Here is a 15,525-nt window from a genome sequence, read left to right on the forward strand (position 1 = left end):
CACAATTTCTCATAGTTATTTTAAAATAAATCTATGTTTTTCGGAGTCAGTTCAATACCAAGATATTTTACTTTATTAGTTACCTCGCAGTCCGTTATCTCCATTCGTTCTTGCTGCTTCTGCTTGGTCATATTTTTACATAATATCTTCGACTTCTTTTTATTCACATAAAATCCAGCCAAATCACCGAACTCCTGTATTTTGTCTATTATTTTAGGCATATTCTCAATTGGATCGTCTACTATTAACATTATATCATCCGCAAATGCTCTGACCTTGTAGGAAAATTCCTTTATTTTTATGCCTCGGATTGTATCATCCTCTCGTATTTGAATCATCAATATTTCCAAGATCAAAATGAACAACAATGGAGACAGAGGGCAGCCCTGTCTTGTACCTTTGCTTATTTTCAACTTTTTAGTTAAGTCATCATTCACTACAATCGCTGCACTTTGGTCTCTATAGATTTCTTTGACCGCTTGTATGAACTTTTCTCCCATTTGCAGCTTTTCCATAGTGGCAAACATAAAGTCCCAGTTCAGATTGTCAAATGCTTTTTCTGCATCCACGAAAAAGAAACCAACCTCCCTATCACAGTGCTTGCTATAGTATTCAATAGCGTTTATTACTGTCCTTAAATTGTCTTTAATTTGTCTGTTAGGTAAAAAACCAGCCTGCTCTTCTGCAATAAATTCCGACAGCCATCCCTTTATCCTTTCCGCCAAAACTTTTGCAAATATTTTATAGTCATTGTTCAGCAACGAAATTGGCCGATAATTTTTAACATTAGTCAAATCCTGTCCATCTTTCGGAATCAGTGATATGTTAGCTTCGTTCCATGAATCAGGAATCTTTTGGCCTTGCATAACTTCATTCATCACCTCTCTCAAAAAAGGTGCCAATTCGCTAGCCATCATTTTGTAAAACTTTGCCGTCAGTCCATCCGGTCCCGGTGCTTTCCCTAATTTCGTTGATTGGATGGCCTCTTTTATTTCTTCCTCTGTCACTTCCCTATTTAATTTTTCTTTCCATTCCTCTGACATCATTGGCAGTTTCATTCTTTCCAAATAATCCGTTATTGAATCTCTATTCACTTTTTTCTGATACAGTTTTGCATAAAATTTATAAAAAGCTTTACTAATAGCTGGTTGGTCCAATAATGTTCTGTCTTCCTCTCGTATTTTAATTATGGTTTTCTTCTCTTTTTTCTTTTTTAATTGCCAAGCTAGATATTTGCCAGGTTTATTTGCACCTTCAAATATTTTTTGGTTCGTTTTTTTCAAATTCCACTCCAATTCTTTGTTATTCATTGCCGTCAATTGCTCCTGCAGTATTTTTATATCCTGGTATATACGTTTCTTCCCTGGTCTTTTCTTGAGTTGTATCTCTTTGGCTTTGATTTTTTCAGTTATTTCCTTTCTCTTTTCTTCTTTTCTCCTTCTGTCCCTTGCATTCAAGTCCATCAATGTTCCCCTTATTACAGCTTTGTAAGTATCCCATACCTTATAAGTTGACACATCCTTATTTAAATTGTATTGTATAAAGAACTTGGTCTCCTTTCGTAGCAACGCCATGTTATCTTCTATCTGCAGCAAGTCTTCATTTATTCTCCATCCTCTTCTTTTAGTATTTTTTCCAAATCTCCACATGATAGGGTTGTGATCTGAGCCTACCTTAGGCATTATCTCCACATCTCTAGTCCACAACATTAGTTCTTTGGAAGCCCAGATCATATCAATTCTTGATAGAGTAGCATGCCTCGCAGAATAAAAGGTATATTGTCTGTTTTTTGGGTTTTGTCTCCTCCATACATCTTCCAGACTTTCCTGTTCCTTAATCGCAAAAAACGACTTTGGCAAAAGTCCTCTTTTTTTGTGTGCAATTTTAGATTTCTTATCTTCTTCCAAGTTTGTAACTCCATTGAAGTCGCCTGCCAGAATTATTTGATCATAGGTCAGCTCATCGAGTTGTTTTTGTAGATCCTTGAAAAAGTTTTCTTTTGCACCATTAGGTGCATAAATTCCAATCACCAAGGTCTTCAAGTTCCAAATTATTTCCACTGCTAAATATCTAGCTTCTGCATCACTTAAAATTAATTTTGGCTGCAGTTCCTCCTTTATATACAACACAACTCCTCTCTTCTTCTTTTTGGAGGCTGCTGCAAATTCATTTCCAAGCTTTGCAAATTTCAAATACTTTAAATCCTGCTTTCTGATATGTGTCTCTTGGAGACATACTATATTACATTTTTGTTTTAAAAGCCAGTGGAAAATAGCCTTACGTTTACAGGGTGAATTTAGTCCATTTACATTCCAAGATATTATTTTACACTCCATGATCACATTCTTGTACTTTTTGGTAAGTCCTTTTCATTGTCCCTAATAAAGTTTTCCATCTCCTGACCCGACCTAATATTCCTCCTTACTCCACCAAATTCAAATGCCAGTCCTTCTGGTATTTCCCATCTGTACCTAATTTTCAAATCCTTTAACATCTGGACCGGCTCTCTGTATTTTTTCCGCTCCAACAACACCGCTCTGGGCAGTTCTTTCATGACTCTCACCACCTTCCCGTCGACTTCTAATGGTTCCTGAAACTGTTTGCTTACGATTGACTCTCTTGTATTTCTAGTCGTAAATTGCACAATCATATCCCTTGGTAACTTCTTCTGAGCAGCAAATTTTGAGTTAATTCTGTATGCCACGTCCAGGAGAGCTGCAACCTCCTCTTCTTCTTTCCCCAGGTAGCCCGCCAAGATTTCTGTAATCTGCTCTTGGGCTGTTTTTTCCACAATCTCCGGAATCCCACGAAATCTGAGTTGCTTTTCCATTTGTTTACATTCAGCTACGGCCATTCTTCCCTTCATTCCTCGCATCTCCGTTCTCTGCACGTATGTTAAGGTGTCAACCGCGTTCTCTACTACATTGACTCTCTGCTGTGTCGCTTGCAAGTCATTCTGTACTTGATCCATTTTTTTTGTGAATTCTGCCGTCTCCGATTTTAGTGCCTCTTTAAAATCCTTAAAGTTCTCCTGCATCATTTCTTTAAGCTCTTTATTTCCTTCTGAGACTTTTTTATCCAAATTTTCCAGCGCAGTTTGCCACTCCTTCTTCAACATTGTGGGGCTAGCTCTACTTCGCTCCCACGTGTCCGCTCTTTTCCTCAACTCCGTGGCGCTAGTTTATTACTTTCTGTTATTTTTAAAAGTCCCGATTCAATTCATTTTTTAGAGAAAAAAAGTTTGCATAGTCCAAAATGTCGGGCGTTTTTTCTCTATGGTTTTATGTTGAAGCAATCACCCTTACCTTCACCAAAGATGGCCTACTTCCGTTTTCCTTGAAGCCACAGCTTTGCCCTGTTCCAAAATGGCGGCCTCCCGCTTCCGTTGTTAACAAGCCACTTCTTGCCAGTCTCTTTATGGTTCTGACGTACTTCCTGTTCCTCTTCCTTTCACAGCAGTTCTCGCGATATTAAAACTTTCTCACAGTCTGCTATCTCTTCCTAGACGCAGGTATGTAAACAATAGTCAATTTTCCGCATTAACTTCTCTTTACAATGTCTCTTTTTAAAGTTTAATTTGCCGGAATTTCCTTCTTTACATAACAAGTCTCTTGCAGTTTTTAGATTCTCTTTATCACTTTATTCCTTTTTATAATCTGTCCCGTATTAAGAGATAGCAATCTTTACCTTCTTAGACGTTTCTCTTGGGTTGTAATTGCTGCTCCAATTATCCGATTAGTTCTTATTCCCTTTTCGGTTTACTGAAGCTTGGGTATGTAGGTCTTATGCCAGAAACTGACTCCAGAGCCGCTGCAGAGATTTTAGCAACCTTTCTTCGGGTGGGACCTCAAGAGTGGATGGGGGTTCATTGTGTAGAACCCCCCTCACACCCGAGATCAACGCACCCTCAGGTTCTTAAGTGTACTTGCCTGTTCTCCGCCTGACAACAGGGGGCTGCGGGCAGTTGGCGCCCCTCCAGCCTCCACAAACAGCGGCACAGACAGCCCAGCTCCCTGAGCTGCGTTAGACCTCCATAAATCCCAAACCGGAAGTCCATAGGGCCAACTTCAATGAACTCAGAGGCTTGATGAGAGTCATTCCATGGGGGAGTGTGCTGGAAGGGAAAGGAGCGAGTGAAGGTTGGGCCCTTCTCAAACACGAGCTTTTGCAAGCTCAAGCCTTCACAATTCCAGGAAGATGGAAACATGATTCCGCACACATTGGATAATGCACTTTCAATGCACTTTATCAATTGTTTGAGGTGGATTTTTTGTTCCATACACAAAAAAATCCGTTCCAAATGATATATAAAGAGGATTGGAAGTGGATTATCCAACGTGTGCAGAATCACTCATGGTAAGGGCTCCAAGAAACTGATGTGGATGAACAGAGAGCTCCAGAAAAAGCTAAGGGAGAAAAAGGAAATGTTCAGGAAATGGAGAGAAAGACAGACCTCTAAAGAGGAATATATGAGGGTTATGAGGTACTGCAGATCAGCCATCAGAGAAGCCAAAGCTCAGCATGAGCTGGGTCTGGCCAGGGGGGCTCGCTACAATAAGAAAAACTTCTACAGATATGTGAGAAGTAAATACAAGGTAAAAGAGGCAACTGGACCACTGTTGGAAGTGGAAGGAGAAACTCTGATGGAGCACAGAGAAAAAGCAGACAGGCTTAATGACTTTTTTGCCTCTGTTTTCTCCCTGAAGAACTTGAGCCCGTCTAGAGATGGTAGTAGACACGACAGGACACCTGGGTGGCTAGTTGATATTGACAGAGAGGTTGTGGAGAGGCACCTGGCTGCACTGGATGAATACAAATCCCCTGGGCCGGATGGTGTGCGCCCAAGAGTACTCAAAGAACTTTCTAGAGAACTTGCAGAGCCTCTGTCCATCATCTTCAAGGCCTCCTGGAGGACTGGGGATGTGCCACAAGATTGGAGAAGAGCGAATGTTATCCCAATCTTTAAGAAAGGGTAGAAGGATGACCCGGGAAACTACAGGCCAGTTGGTCTGACTTCTGTTGCTGGGAAGATATTAGAGCAGATATTAAAGGGATTGATCTGTAAGCATCTGAAGGACCACTTAGTGATCTGGGGAAGTCAACATGGTTTTGTCCTCAACAGATCTTGTCAGACCAAGCTGGTTTCCTTTGATCGAGTGACGAGTTTACTGGATCGTGGGAACTCTGTCAACGTGATTTACCTGGATTAAAGTAAAGCTTTTGATAAGGTTCCCCATGACACTCTAATGGGTAAACTGGAAGACTGTGGACTGGACTATAGGACACTTCGGTGGATAGGAAACTGGTTAGAGGACCGCACCCAAAGAGTGGTGGTCAATGGCGTTTCATCAGATTGGAGGGAGGTGTCCAGTGGTGTGCCACAGGGCTTGGTTTTAGGCCCGGTACTTTTCAATATTTTTATCAATGATCTGGATGAAGGGGTAAACAGGCTACTCATTAAATCTTTTGATGATACCAAATTGAGAGGAGTGGCAAACACCCAAGAAGATAGAGTTAAAATTCAACAAGACCTGAACACTATGGAGACGTGGGCGGTTGTGAACAGGATGCAATTCAACATAGGTAACTGCAGGGCTCATTTTGAGGGGGAACATGCAGGAATGCAGTTCCGGTAGTTCTTCAAAGAGGTCACATGTCAGGTGGCCCCGCCCATCTGATTTTTGGCCATTTGGGGCCCGTTTTGGCCTGGATTGGGCCTAAAACAGCTAGGATTGGTCCCAGAATGGCCAAAATTGGGCCTCTGATGGATGGTGGATCACCAGTTTGCTTTCTTTGGAGCAGATCCATTCAGCATTGATCCCCCCTCCCTGCCAGTGGCCTCATGCTACAGGAGGGAGCAGAGATCCCCTAGGATTCTCTGATACGACACACCTACAAATGTGTGGAATTCTTGTTTAAGAAGCCTGATCTCATCCCTAACTGAGAGGGCAAAAAGGAGGGTTGGATGCTGCAAGACAAGGTTCATTGGGTCAGGATACTTCTTGTTCTGGGAATGGACTGCCGGTAGTATGGATTCTTCAATGTATGAGTGAAATCTGGATCTGGATACAGAAAAAAACACACACTGCCACTGTTATCAGAAGTTTGAGAGAAACACTGGTCTCATCTTCCAGGCAGCAGCTCTCCAAAATCTGAGATACAGGACTTTCCCAGGCCCCTTATCTAAAGCTCTCTAACTGGAGACGCTGAGGACTGAACCTGGCGCTTAAAACTGGTTGCCTTTGCACATACTTCTGCCCTTTATGTATTGGAAAGCAAAGAGTATGCTGAAAGTGTATCACAATGCAGTCATCTAATTCTATTCCAATCGAGGGTGCAAAACATGCACATTATAGCAAAGCAGAACCAGCAGCTTATCAAACTTGGTCCAGGTCTGACATCCAGGCTGCGGAGGGCCAGATATCCACCACCTCTGCTCTGCCTCTCTTGCTGTGACCTGAGAGGGGGGGAGGGCTACATCTTAGGGTTTCAAAATAGCAAAGAGTCCAGTAGCACCTTTAAGACTAACCCCCTTTATTGTAGCTTAAGCTTTCGAGAACCACAGCTCTCTTTGTCAGATGCGTCTGACAATGCATCTGACGAAAAGAGCTGTGGTTCTCGAAAGCTACGATAAAGTGGGTTAGTCTTAAAGGTGCTACTGGACTCTTGGCTATTTTGCAACTACAGACTAACACGGCTACTCCTCTGGTTCTTAGGGTTTGGAGCCATTTTGCTTGTTGGGTTGAATGCCAAGGACTGTTTTGATACAGCAACATATCAGCCAAACAAAGATACATTTGTGCAAAGGAAACCAGAGAAAAGCCAAGCCAGAGAGGCTCCTGGCCCAGCTTTGCTCCCTGCTTCCCCCCCCCCCCCCCCGGCCGCCAACAACAACAACAATATACCCCCAGGCAGTTACCTTTTTGTTTACTGACTTTCCTTACTGTCATTGCAGCTTGTCGTTTCTGGTTTTCAGAAATTTCAAAGCCTGTGACGGAAAGGAAAAAAGTCAATACACCAGAGAGTTCAACACTGCTTCTTGCTACCCTCATCAAAATTCCCAAGATTCTTCAAGAAGGAGCTACATCAGGTGAAGTGCAGCGAAACTGATGTAAGTTGGCAAGGTAGATATCCTCTCCCTCACAGCCCATGCCCACCACCAGTAGAGGAGTTTACCAATCAGCCAATGTGTAAAATTAGCTTCATGGCTATAACTCCACCAGTGAATTCTCTAAAGGCTACACAAACTCTACTTCCGACTAGAATCAAAGTCTTCTGGGAGAAGAGAGCTCAAGGCAGAACACAAGGGTAGGCTTTCTTTTCTAGAACTCTGTTGCCAATCAGATCTTTTAAGGGCAAGGCTTCCCCACCATGAAAAGTCACAAAGAGAGAGAAATACATTTCTTACTTCTTTATTCCAGAATCAAAAGCTGCCATAAGAACCTGGATGGTAGAAACATCACTAACACATGCTTCCCATCCAAGTTGAACTGCTGGGCCATACCTATTTTTTCATCTTCTTGTACCATTTTCCTCTCCTCCTGGAAAGCTCTCAGCCACCGCAGTTTCTCCTCCAACTTCTTGGCAAAAAATAAATGCATTTCCTCTGTCTCCTTGTTGTGAAGTTTGAATGCGTTCTTCATGCTCACATTGAAGTCATCATCCCGCCCATCTTCGATATCCAAGACCTCATACCTATCCATATCAATACGTCCTTTGTAATACAGGATATCTCTTCTTATTAGATCCTAAGGGGAAAAGAAAAGGTAGATTTAAATCTTAATTTAAGTCCTTAGAAGTAATTTAATACTTGAATACAAATGGCTATCAACAAAGGTAGTCAAGACTGGTTGCTGAATGTTTTGGAACTGCAATCCTAATCCAAGACTGCTGAGAAATGAACAGAACAGGAAAGTGCTGAAGTGTACTAGAGGCTTGCAGACAAAGATCTGCCTGGTGATTGCAAACCAATATGCAGGCCTTTCTCACCTCTGTGGTACCTGGCCACAGGCATCTCTTCCCCCTCCCAAGTTTGCTCTCGACCCCTCCCTTTACCCCCAAACTCTTTCAGTCTTGTTTTCCTTGACTCTGGTTTGTTCTGCTTCTCCTTTCCTGGGATCTTCTGTCACAGGTCAGAGCAGCTCAACGAACCACAGAGATCAGATTCAGAGGCCCTTCTGACAGGCAGCTAACCGAGCCATTCAGTGCCAGTCTTCATTGCCACAAGGATCACTACAAAATCTCTTAGCGCATCATGAGACAGACACTTCTGCTCATTCTGTATTCTTGGAGGCCTTCTGTTACCCAGAGGGTGGCCTGGTGAAGCAGCAGTACTTCTAGCCTTTCCATCTAACTCTTTTGAATAATCAGTCTTCTTGGCACCACCATCCAACTCTTGCAGACATACCAATAAGTACATGTATATGATTAATAATGTATTTTAAAACTGTTAGATCCCAAACAAGCTGAAAAATTAGTATTTGGGGAGGAAAAAATACTTTGTTTTCTTCTAGAGCTGTTGGATGATGCTGAGTTCACTTAAGGTTTTCTTTCTGGTCTTTACCCCTTCAGTTATTTTACAACTATACAATTCGGTTAAATCATGGGGTGAGCTTGTCTATCACTTGACCTGCTGCCCCAGAAGCTGGGATTCCTGTCTGCTCCAGCTGCTCTCATTAGCTGCTGGCTTTCATTACGTTCCTTGACTCTGAAGAACCCACAGAGCCTGTGAATGGACCTCGGACAGCAGAGGAAGGTTAGAAGCAATAAGACAAGCTGGAGGCAAACCACAGAGGCTGGGGCTGCATCAGCAGCTGCTGCCAAGGAAGGTTAGAAGTGACCAGAATGAGGACCTAGTGAAGAAGGTTCTGAGGGTATAATGTGTCCACAGACAGCCTAAGCAGGAACAAAGCTTGGCTCAGTTCTGCCCTGTTTCCATGGACTTCATTCCCTTCCAGACCACATGTTCTTACCTGGATCATGGAGGGTCTCAACTCAGAGGGTTTCCAGGACCAGCTGCCTGAGCCACTTTTGTCTTGGAAACACCTATTGCATGAAGCTCACAGACCTCACATCTTGGCTTGCCTCTTACCTGTCTCCTTCCTGGCCCTGAAAGTCTTCTGTGGTTCCTTGGTGCCTCCAGACCCCCCCACCTGCTTTTTGTCCTGTACTTTTCTCTTCTGCCAGGACTGCATATCAGGAATTGACCTCAGCTTGCCTCTCTGACGCACAATTCCATGTTGCCCCTAGTCCCCCACTTCAGCCACAGCACTTGCCTAAACAAAGTCTACATCTGGGGAGATCCAACTTCCTGAATTCTCCTGCTCTGAATCTGCTGGGGAAGGAAAGTAAGGACCCCTCCACTGTGGGACAGTTATCACTGGCTGTTCATTTCTTACACACTTTTTGAACCTCTACACATACTGAGCATGTTTAGCATCCATTTTTGGCTTGGACTTCATGGCGCTGTCTGCCACGTGCCCGCCATCTGGGTCAAGATGAACCTGTCTGATGGTTGCTCATTCCAGCAGAAAATGGGCAACTCATTATACATATTTACAGGGATGTTGCACTGACTACTTTGACCCAGGAATGAAAATGCAGATGTTGGCCAGCATTCTTCTGTAAATTCCAAGTTCCTTAACGGTTTTCAATGAATTAACTTCTGACTAGCATCAATGTGATCAAAAATGTCCTGCAATAGAAACCAATGATCCAGAAAGCTCCCCGCATCCCAGTGCTGGCCCCCACAGATCCGTTCCACTACAGCAGGTGCTTTTCTTCTCTGGAAAGAGCTGTCTGAAATGCTTGCATCAAGGGAAGGAAGGCTCTTTGGATGGGAGGAAAGTGTCCAGTGAAACAGATCCACAGGACCCAACCCACAGAGGCTGATTAGATAGAAGGTGTGACTTGATATGGAGAGAGGCCTAATATCCCCTTTACAGATTTAAATAGCGCATTTCAAGACACACAAAGTCAAGGCAGTGTTTTTACAACAGGAGCCATAAACTGATCTTAAGTTGCATAGACTTCATTTTGCTTAACCATTCAATGAACAAGGAGCTGATTTTCCTGGACATTTTATTTCAAAGTTTTTGGAAAAGGTTGGGGAGATCAATATCACATTGAAGAAACAAACTCCAGAGAAAAATAAAAACAAAACAGACCAAATGTCAACAAGATTTAGTGGCAAATTGGTCAATCTTTGGCCAAGGTTTGCATATGATGATTTATTTAAACAAGGGCACGTTAAGAATTGCTGACAGCACAAAGGACAGGACTTTTTAAAAGCCTGTAATACAATCACGTGTGTAGCTGACTAACGGGAAAATGAGGTGAACACACAAAGTCACCTTACACTGAGTCCGGTCACTGGCCTGTTACGGCCAGTCTTGCTTACTGTCGCCAGCAGCAGCTCTCTGGAGTGCGGAGGCGAAGGTCTTTCACATCCCATACTACCTCCTCCAAGTCAGGATGCGCAACTTTTAACCCCTCCCCCCCCAAACATGGAAATACAAGTTATCCAAACAACGTTTTTCTAGGACATTGTCTTCAGTGAGAATGATGCTGCATGAGCTAAACACCTCCTGTGGATTGCTTAATCAATCAGTTGTCACAGAATCACACTGAGTTGGAAGGGGCCACACAGACCATCTAGTCCAACCTCCTGCCCAATGCAGGATGAGCCTAAAGCATCCCTGACAAAGATTCATCCAGCCTCTTCTTGAAAACTGCCAGTGAAGGGGAGCTCACCACCACCTCCCTAAGCAGCTGATTCCACCTTTGAACTACTCTGACCGTGAAAAAGTTTTTCCTACTATCCAGCCGGTACCTTTCTGCATGTAATTTAAGCCCGTAGCTTCGAGTTGTATCCTCTGCTGCCAACTGGAACAGCTCCTTGCCCTCCTCTAAATGACAGCCTTTCAAATATTTAAAGAGAGCAATCATGTCCCCCCCCCCCCGGCAATCTCCTCCAAACTAAACATTCCCAAGGCTCTCCGCCTCTCCTTGTAGGGCTCAGTCTCCAGACCCCTGATCATCCTTGTCGCTCTCTTCTGCACCCTCTCAGTTTTGTCCACATCCTTTTTGAAGTGAGGCCTCCAGAACTGCAGACAGTACTTCAGGTGCAGCCTGACCAAGGCAGTATAGAGAGGGACTATGACCTCCTGAGATTTTGATGCAATGGCCCATTTGATATAACCCAAGACTGTTTGCCTTTTTTGCTACCACATCACACTGACTGCTCATATTTAGTTTACAGTCCAATCTTACCCCAAGATTTCTTTCGCATACACTATTACCCAGAAGTGTATCCCCCATCCTGTATTTGTGCTTCACTTTTTTGTGGCCCAGATGTAATACTGTGCACTTATCTATGTTGAATTGCATCCTGTTCACCACCCACTTTTCCAGAGTAGAACTTTGATAGACAAAGTTCTTTGAGCACTCTTGGGTGCACACCAGGGGGATTTGTGTTCATCCTGATATCACACCCCCTTAGTGTTTATACAGCAACATCATTGACCACAGTCTGTGCCTCCAAGGAAGTTGACAGAAGTTGGAGGGGGCAGAAGAAGGGATGGATGGCTGAGATGGAGGAATGTGAGCAAAAGCTCCATGGATGAAGTTTGGAGATTTAAGCAAGGGCTTTGCAGAAAATGTGATCCCTCCCTTTTATCTATCACATTTGTATGTTACCCTTCTGCCCAGGCATCCAAAATGGGGTACATGGTATTATCCCAGTTGTTTTAACAAGGAAGATGAAAAAGAAAAGATTGATGGTGTCGGTTAGGGAAAACAGCTGGGATTCTTTCAGAGAGAAGGGAAACTTATGCTGGTGGATTAGATCTGGGAGAGCCAAATAATGCCACCATGGGAAATAAGAAAGGTAATTTGGGACCTGCCGCTGGGCCAAAGATTTTGTGCAGCATCTGGATGGGGAGCCAGCCAGTGAGGGGATTTGAGGAAGGGGGGGGTCACCCTCTTTGAGTGATAGGCCCAGTGGTTTGGGCAGTACAGGTCTAGGCAGAAGGAAAGGGGCTGTGATGGAATGGGGGAAGATCAAAGGAAAGGTCATGAGGAAGTCCAGAGAACAGAGCAAAGTTTAAGTGAAGGACCAGACAAGAAGGGGTGGGTTTTGGCCATATTGTATAGGACTAGCACAATATTTTGGCAATAAATTGGATGAGGGGTACACAAATGAGCAATTAGAGAGAAAGCCCAAGCTTCATGCCTGGTTGAAAGGGTGGCTGGTGATGTTGTCTATTGGTTATGAAGAATAATCAAGAGAAGGAAAGCATATTGGGGGTGGGGTTGCACATACTGAGACATCCAGATGGCATCATCAGGAAAGGCAGCTGCAGATGGGAGAGGTCTAGGACTGAGGGGTATGACTGCCTCCATCAGCTTATTGAGGGCAGAAGCACCAGCAAAGAGGAGGCTGAAAACCATGCTGCATAAAAAGAATATGGTCTCTACAGCTTTAGTTTAATTCCCCACGTCTGGAAGCAAGTCTTCTTTATCTATGCCAGTTTATCTATCTGGCCAGTTTACAGCGCTCTGTAATGCCAAGATGCAGCCTAAAGTAGCTCTCCAGGGTGCTGATCTGCTTCTCTCTGAAGCCCGCAGTACTGAACTGTCAGATTCTTCTGTGGCCTGCTGTTTCAAAATACATCCCTCCTACATTCTGCAACAGTGGATGTGCCCTTTGGGTAATGGTGGGTGCTGCTGCTAAAGAAGAGGAGCCCAAGGTCATTGGGCATGAAGAAAGATTCTTAGTGGGTAGCTGTTATTGTCTCTCTTCTCTATTTCTTTCCCCTTTAGCAACAAACTGCATTTGAGGATACTTAAACGGTTTCCCCTGTGGGCTAAGAAACCAATAGGAAAGGTTGCTTGATGTCTACCTTCATTCTGTTCTGTATGGTCACACAGCAGCTCTGGGATAGCCACTCTCTTGGGAAGGGACTTGGGGAGTTTCTTTTCTCATCCCAGGCTAGTTCTACTGGGAGCGATTTCTTTCTGCATCATCAAGGGTTCAGACCCCTAGATTACCAGATATGTTTGGGCCACCATGGCTGCAAGCCACAAGAGTCATCAAGCTCATCTTCAGGCAAAGCTGGAGAAATCTGGAGTGTCCAGAGCTTACGGTCATATAACCAGACTGGTTTGGCAAACAGGCTTAGCTAATGGGCCTGTAAGAAAGAGTTAATTCCATTTTAGATCAATTTTTTTAATCTAGAGGAGAAGAGCTATGGCTCACTGGCAGAATACATGATTTGTACATAGAAGGTCTCAATTTCAAGCTCGTGCACCTGGTTAAAGAGTGTCACGTAGCACCGAGAAAGATCATTCTCAGCCCAAGACCCTGAAGAGTTCCTGCTAAGTCAGAGAAGACTGTACTGACCTCGATGGGCCAGTGGTCAGACTGGGTTTGAAACTGCTTCTCCGTAAGTAAATGCAAAAACTAGATATTGCTTTAGAAGTAATATTATTCTGTTTACCCCTAGATATGATTATAATGTAGTTATGTACAGCTAGGCCTAAGGATACCCTTTCCACTACTCAAATTATGTGTGAGGAAAAGCTGAGCTGAGTGAACTGCAAAGGGGGAGGGAGGCACAATCCATTCTGGTTCTGCTAATCATAGGGAGAAGCAAAGAACAATACTCAACAATGAGCCCCCCCCCCCGACCACTGGAAAGCCTTTTCTACTCCCATTGGTTTTAGAGACTTTACCAGGCACCAGGCACGTACTTCCAAATCTACTTCCCCAAAATCCAGGGGCAGAAACGTGGTTTTTTTTTTTTTAAAGAATGTACTTAAAGCTAAGCTTTTCAGGGTGCTATATCCATCTGTGCTTGTATAGTGTGATTACATCTTCTGCATAATTTTACATCAAAACCTGCCTTACCCCCTTTCAACTACTACACAAACAGAGTGTAAGCGGTCGGCCCGGCCTCCACCATTTTAATAGCAGTTTTATATGGCTGCTTGTGATATTAAAAATGTTCAGGCCTCTGGAGTTAAAATGGCTGCTGTATTGTCACCAAAGGACCTCCAACAGTTGCTGAATCCCACCCGGGAGAACACGGCATGCATGGAATGCCGCACAGGAATGCGGAGTGATTAAGAGGTGATTGGATTTGCAGTCCCGCCAGCCCCATAGGAGTCCAGTGCAACAAAGGTCTCACAGAGTCATCCCCACTGAACACATTCCTTTCCCTTCTTCCGTGATGAGATCTCCTGTCCTTGATTGAGGAGTTAATCAAATGATATCCATAAGCATATACAGTTGTTCTTGGGAAAGTAATATCCCCACCTAAAATCCATCAACTTAGCTTTGGTGGAATTCACTAACAAACTATTCCTTTTATGCAGCGATAGAACATGTTTTGCATTTGTTTTGACACACCCCAGCAGCTACTGATCGAGGTACTCAAACCTTTTGTCAAACCCAGGAACTGACTATTGGAGCCTTTGTTCTAACGGCTAGGTGGGCTCTTCCACCTCAGGGCACATTTTACCTATAAAGCTAGGGCCCTGGCCTCATTCAGATCGCGCATGCTTCCTGGCTGCTCCCTTAAGGTCACTTCCCTAAACCTCTCTCTCATCGTACATGCTTCCGGATCCACAAGCACTGTTCCCTTGAGGTTTGCCCAAGCCTCTTGCTCTCCTAGCCAAGGATGCTGGCGTTCGAAGCTACTCTCTTCTCCTGTAGACTGAACCCCTCTTCAGGATAGGTAGATATATTTGCTCCCTCTCTCTCTATTCCCAATTTCTGACTAAGCTTCCTAGGACTCTGTGTGTGTGTTTAATTATTTTTACCCCATAACTGCGTGTTTATGTGCATGCCATTTTGTTCTTAATAGAAGTTATTGTTTGACTTCAAGAACCAGCCTCATTTGCTATTCTGGGACCTGGGAGAAACTGGGGACAGATCCCTGCGGTTACCGGCCTCTTGCATAGCCATTCTCCTTGCTAGCTAATTCCCCCACAAATCATTTTATTGCAAGGAGACCAGTTCCGGTAAAAAGAGAGTATCATGATATAGCGATTATCTCAACAAAAATACAAATCATGAAATCTTACTAAGAAGCAATTTCTATCAAATTGGATTCAATAGCCTTTCAACCTCTCCCCCTTTCAAGGCAGTGTGGATGGAAGGATTAAACCCTCCTTCTCCTCTCTGCACTGCCTTGATCTGAATCATGGCCATAAGTGGCTTTAATGTAGTTCTTAAAATGCTGCTAAGACCCAGTCAAAGAGCTCCCAACATCTCATTTCATTGAACTCAGAGATAAAATATCAACTTTCTGTTTCTAAGCATTATATCTTAGCGGCAGCTTATAGATGTGATGCAAACAAACCAAACAGTTCTGTGCTTTTATCACATTCTTCTAAATGATCTATTGGTTGGCTGTACAGCCTTGGAGCAGAGAGGAAGGACCACCTAGACAAAATCTTTTGCTGTAGACTGGAACTGATATTTATCGCTAGAAGGAAAAACATTAAAGGACTATTTACTTC

At 43.6% G+C, this 15,525-nt stretch overlaps 1 protein-coding gene across 4 annotated transcripts in view; it reads right to left on the reverse strand.

Annotated features, from left to right (window-relative positions):
* The window catches only part of ARHGEF9 (Cdc42 guanine nucleotide exchange factor 9), a 408,379-nt gene that overhangs the window by 17,542 nt on the left and 375,312 nt on the right, over nt 1-15,525 (reverse strand). For all 4 annotated transcript variants that reach the window (XM_054996023.1, XM_054996022.1, XM_054996024.1 and 1 more), the window contains 2 exons: nt 7,505-7,748; nt 6,920-6,988 (listed from right to left, as the gene is read on the reverse strand). In XM_054996023.1, coding sequence (XP_054851998.1) covers nt 6,920-6,988; nt 7,505-7,748 — 313 coding nt within the window. The remainder of the gene's footprint in view (nt 1-6,919; nt 6,989-7,504; nt 7,749-15,525) is intronic.

Source organism: Eublepharis macularius, chromosome 13 (genome assembly GCF_028583425.1).
Source record: "Eublepharis macularius isolate TG4126 chromosome 13, MPM_Emac_v1.0, whole genome shotgun sequence".
NCBI lineage: Eukaryota > Metazoa > Chordata > Lepidosauria > Squamata > Eublepharidae > Eublepharis > Eublepharis macularius.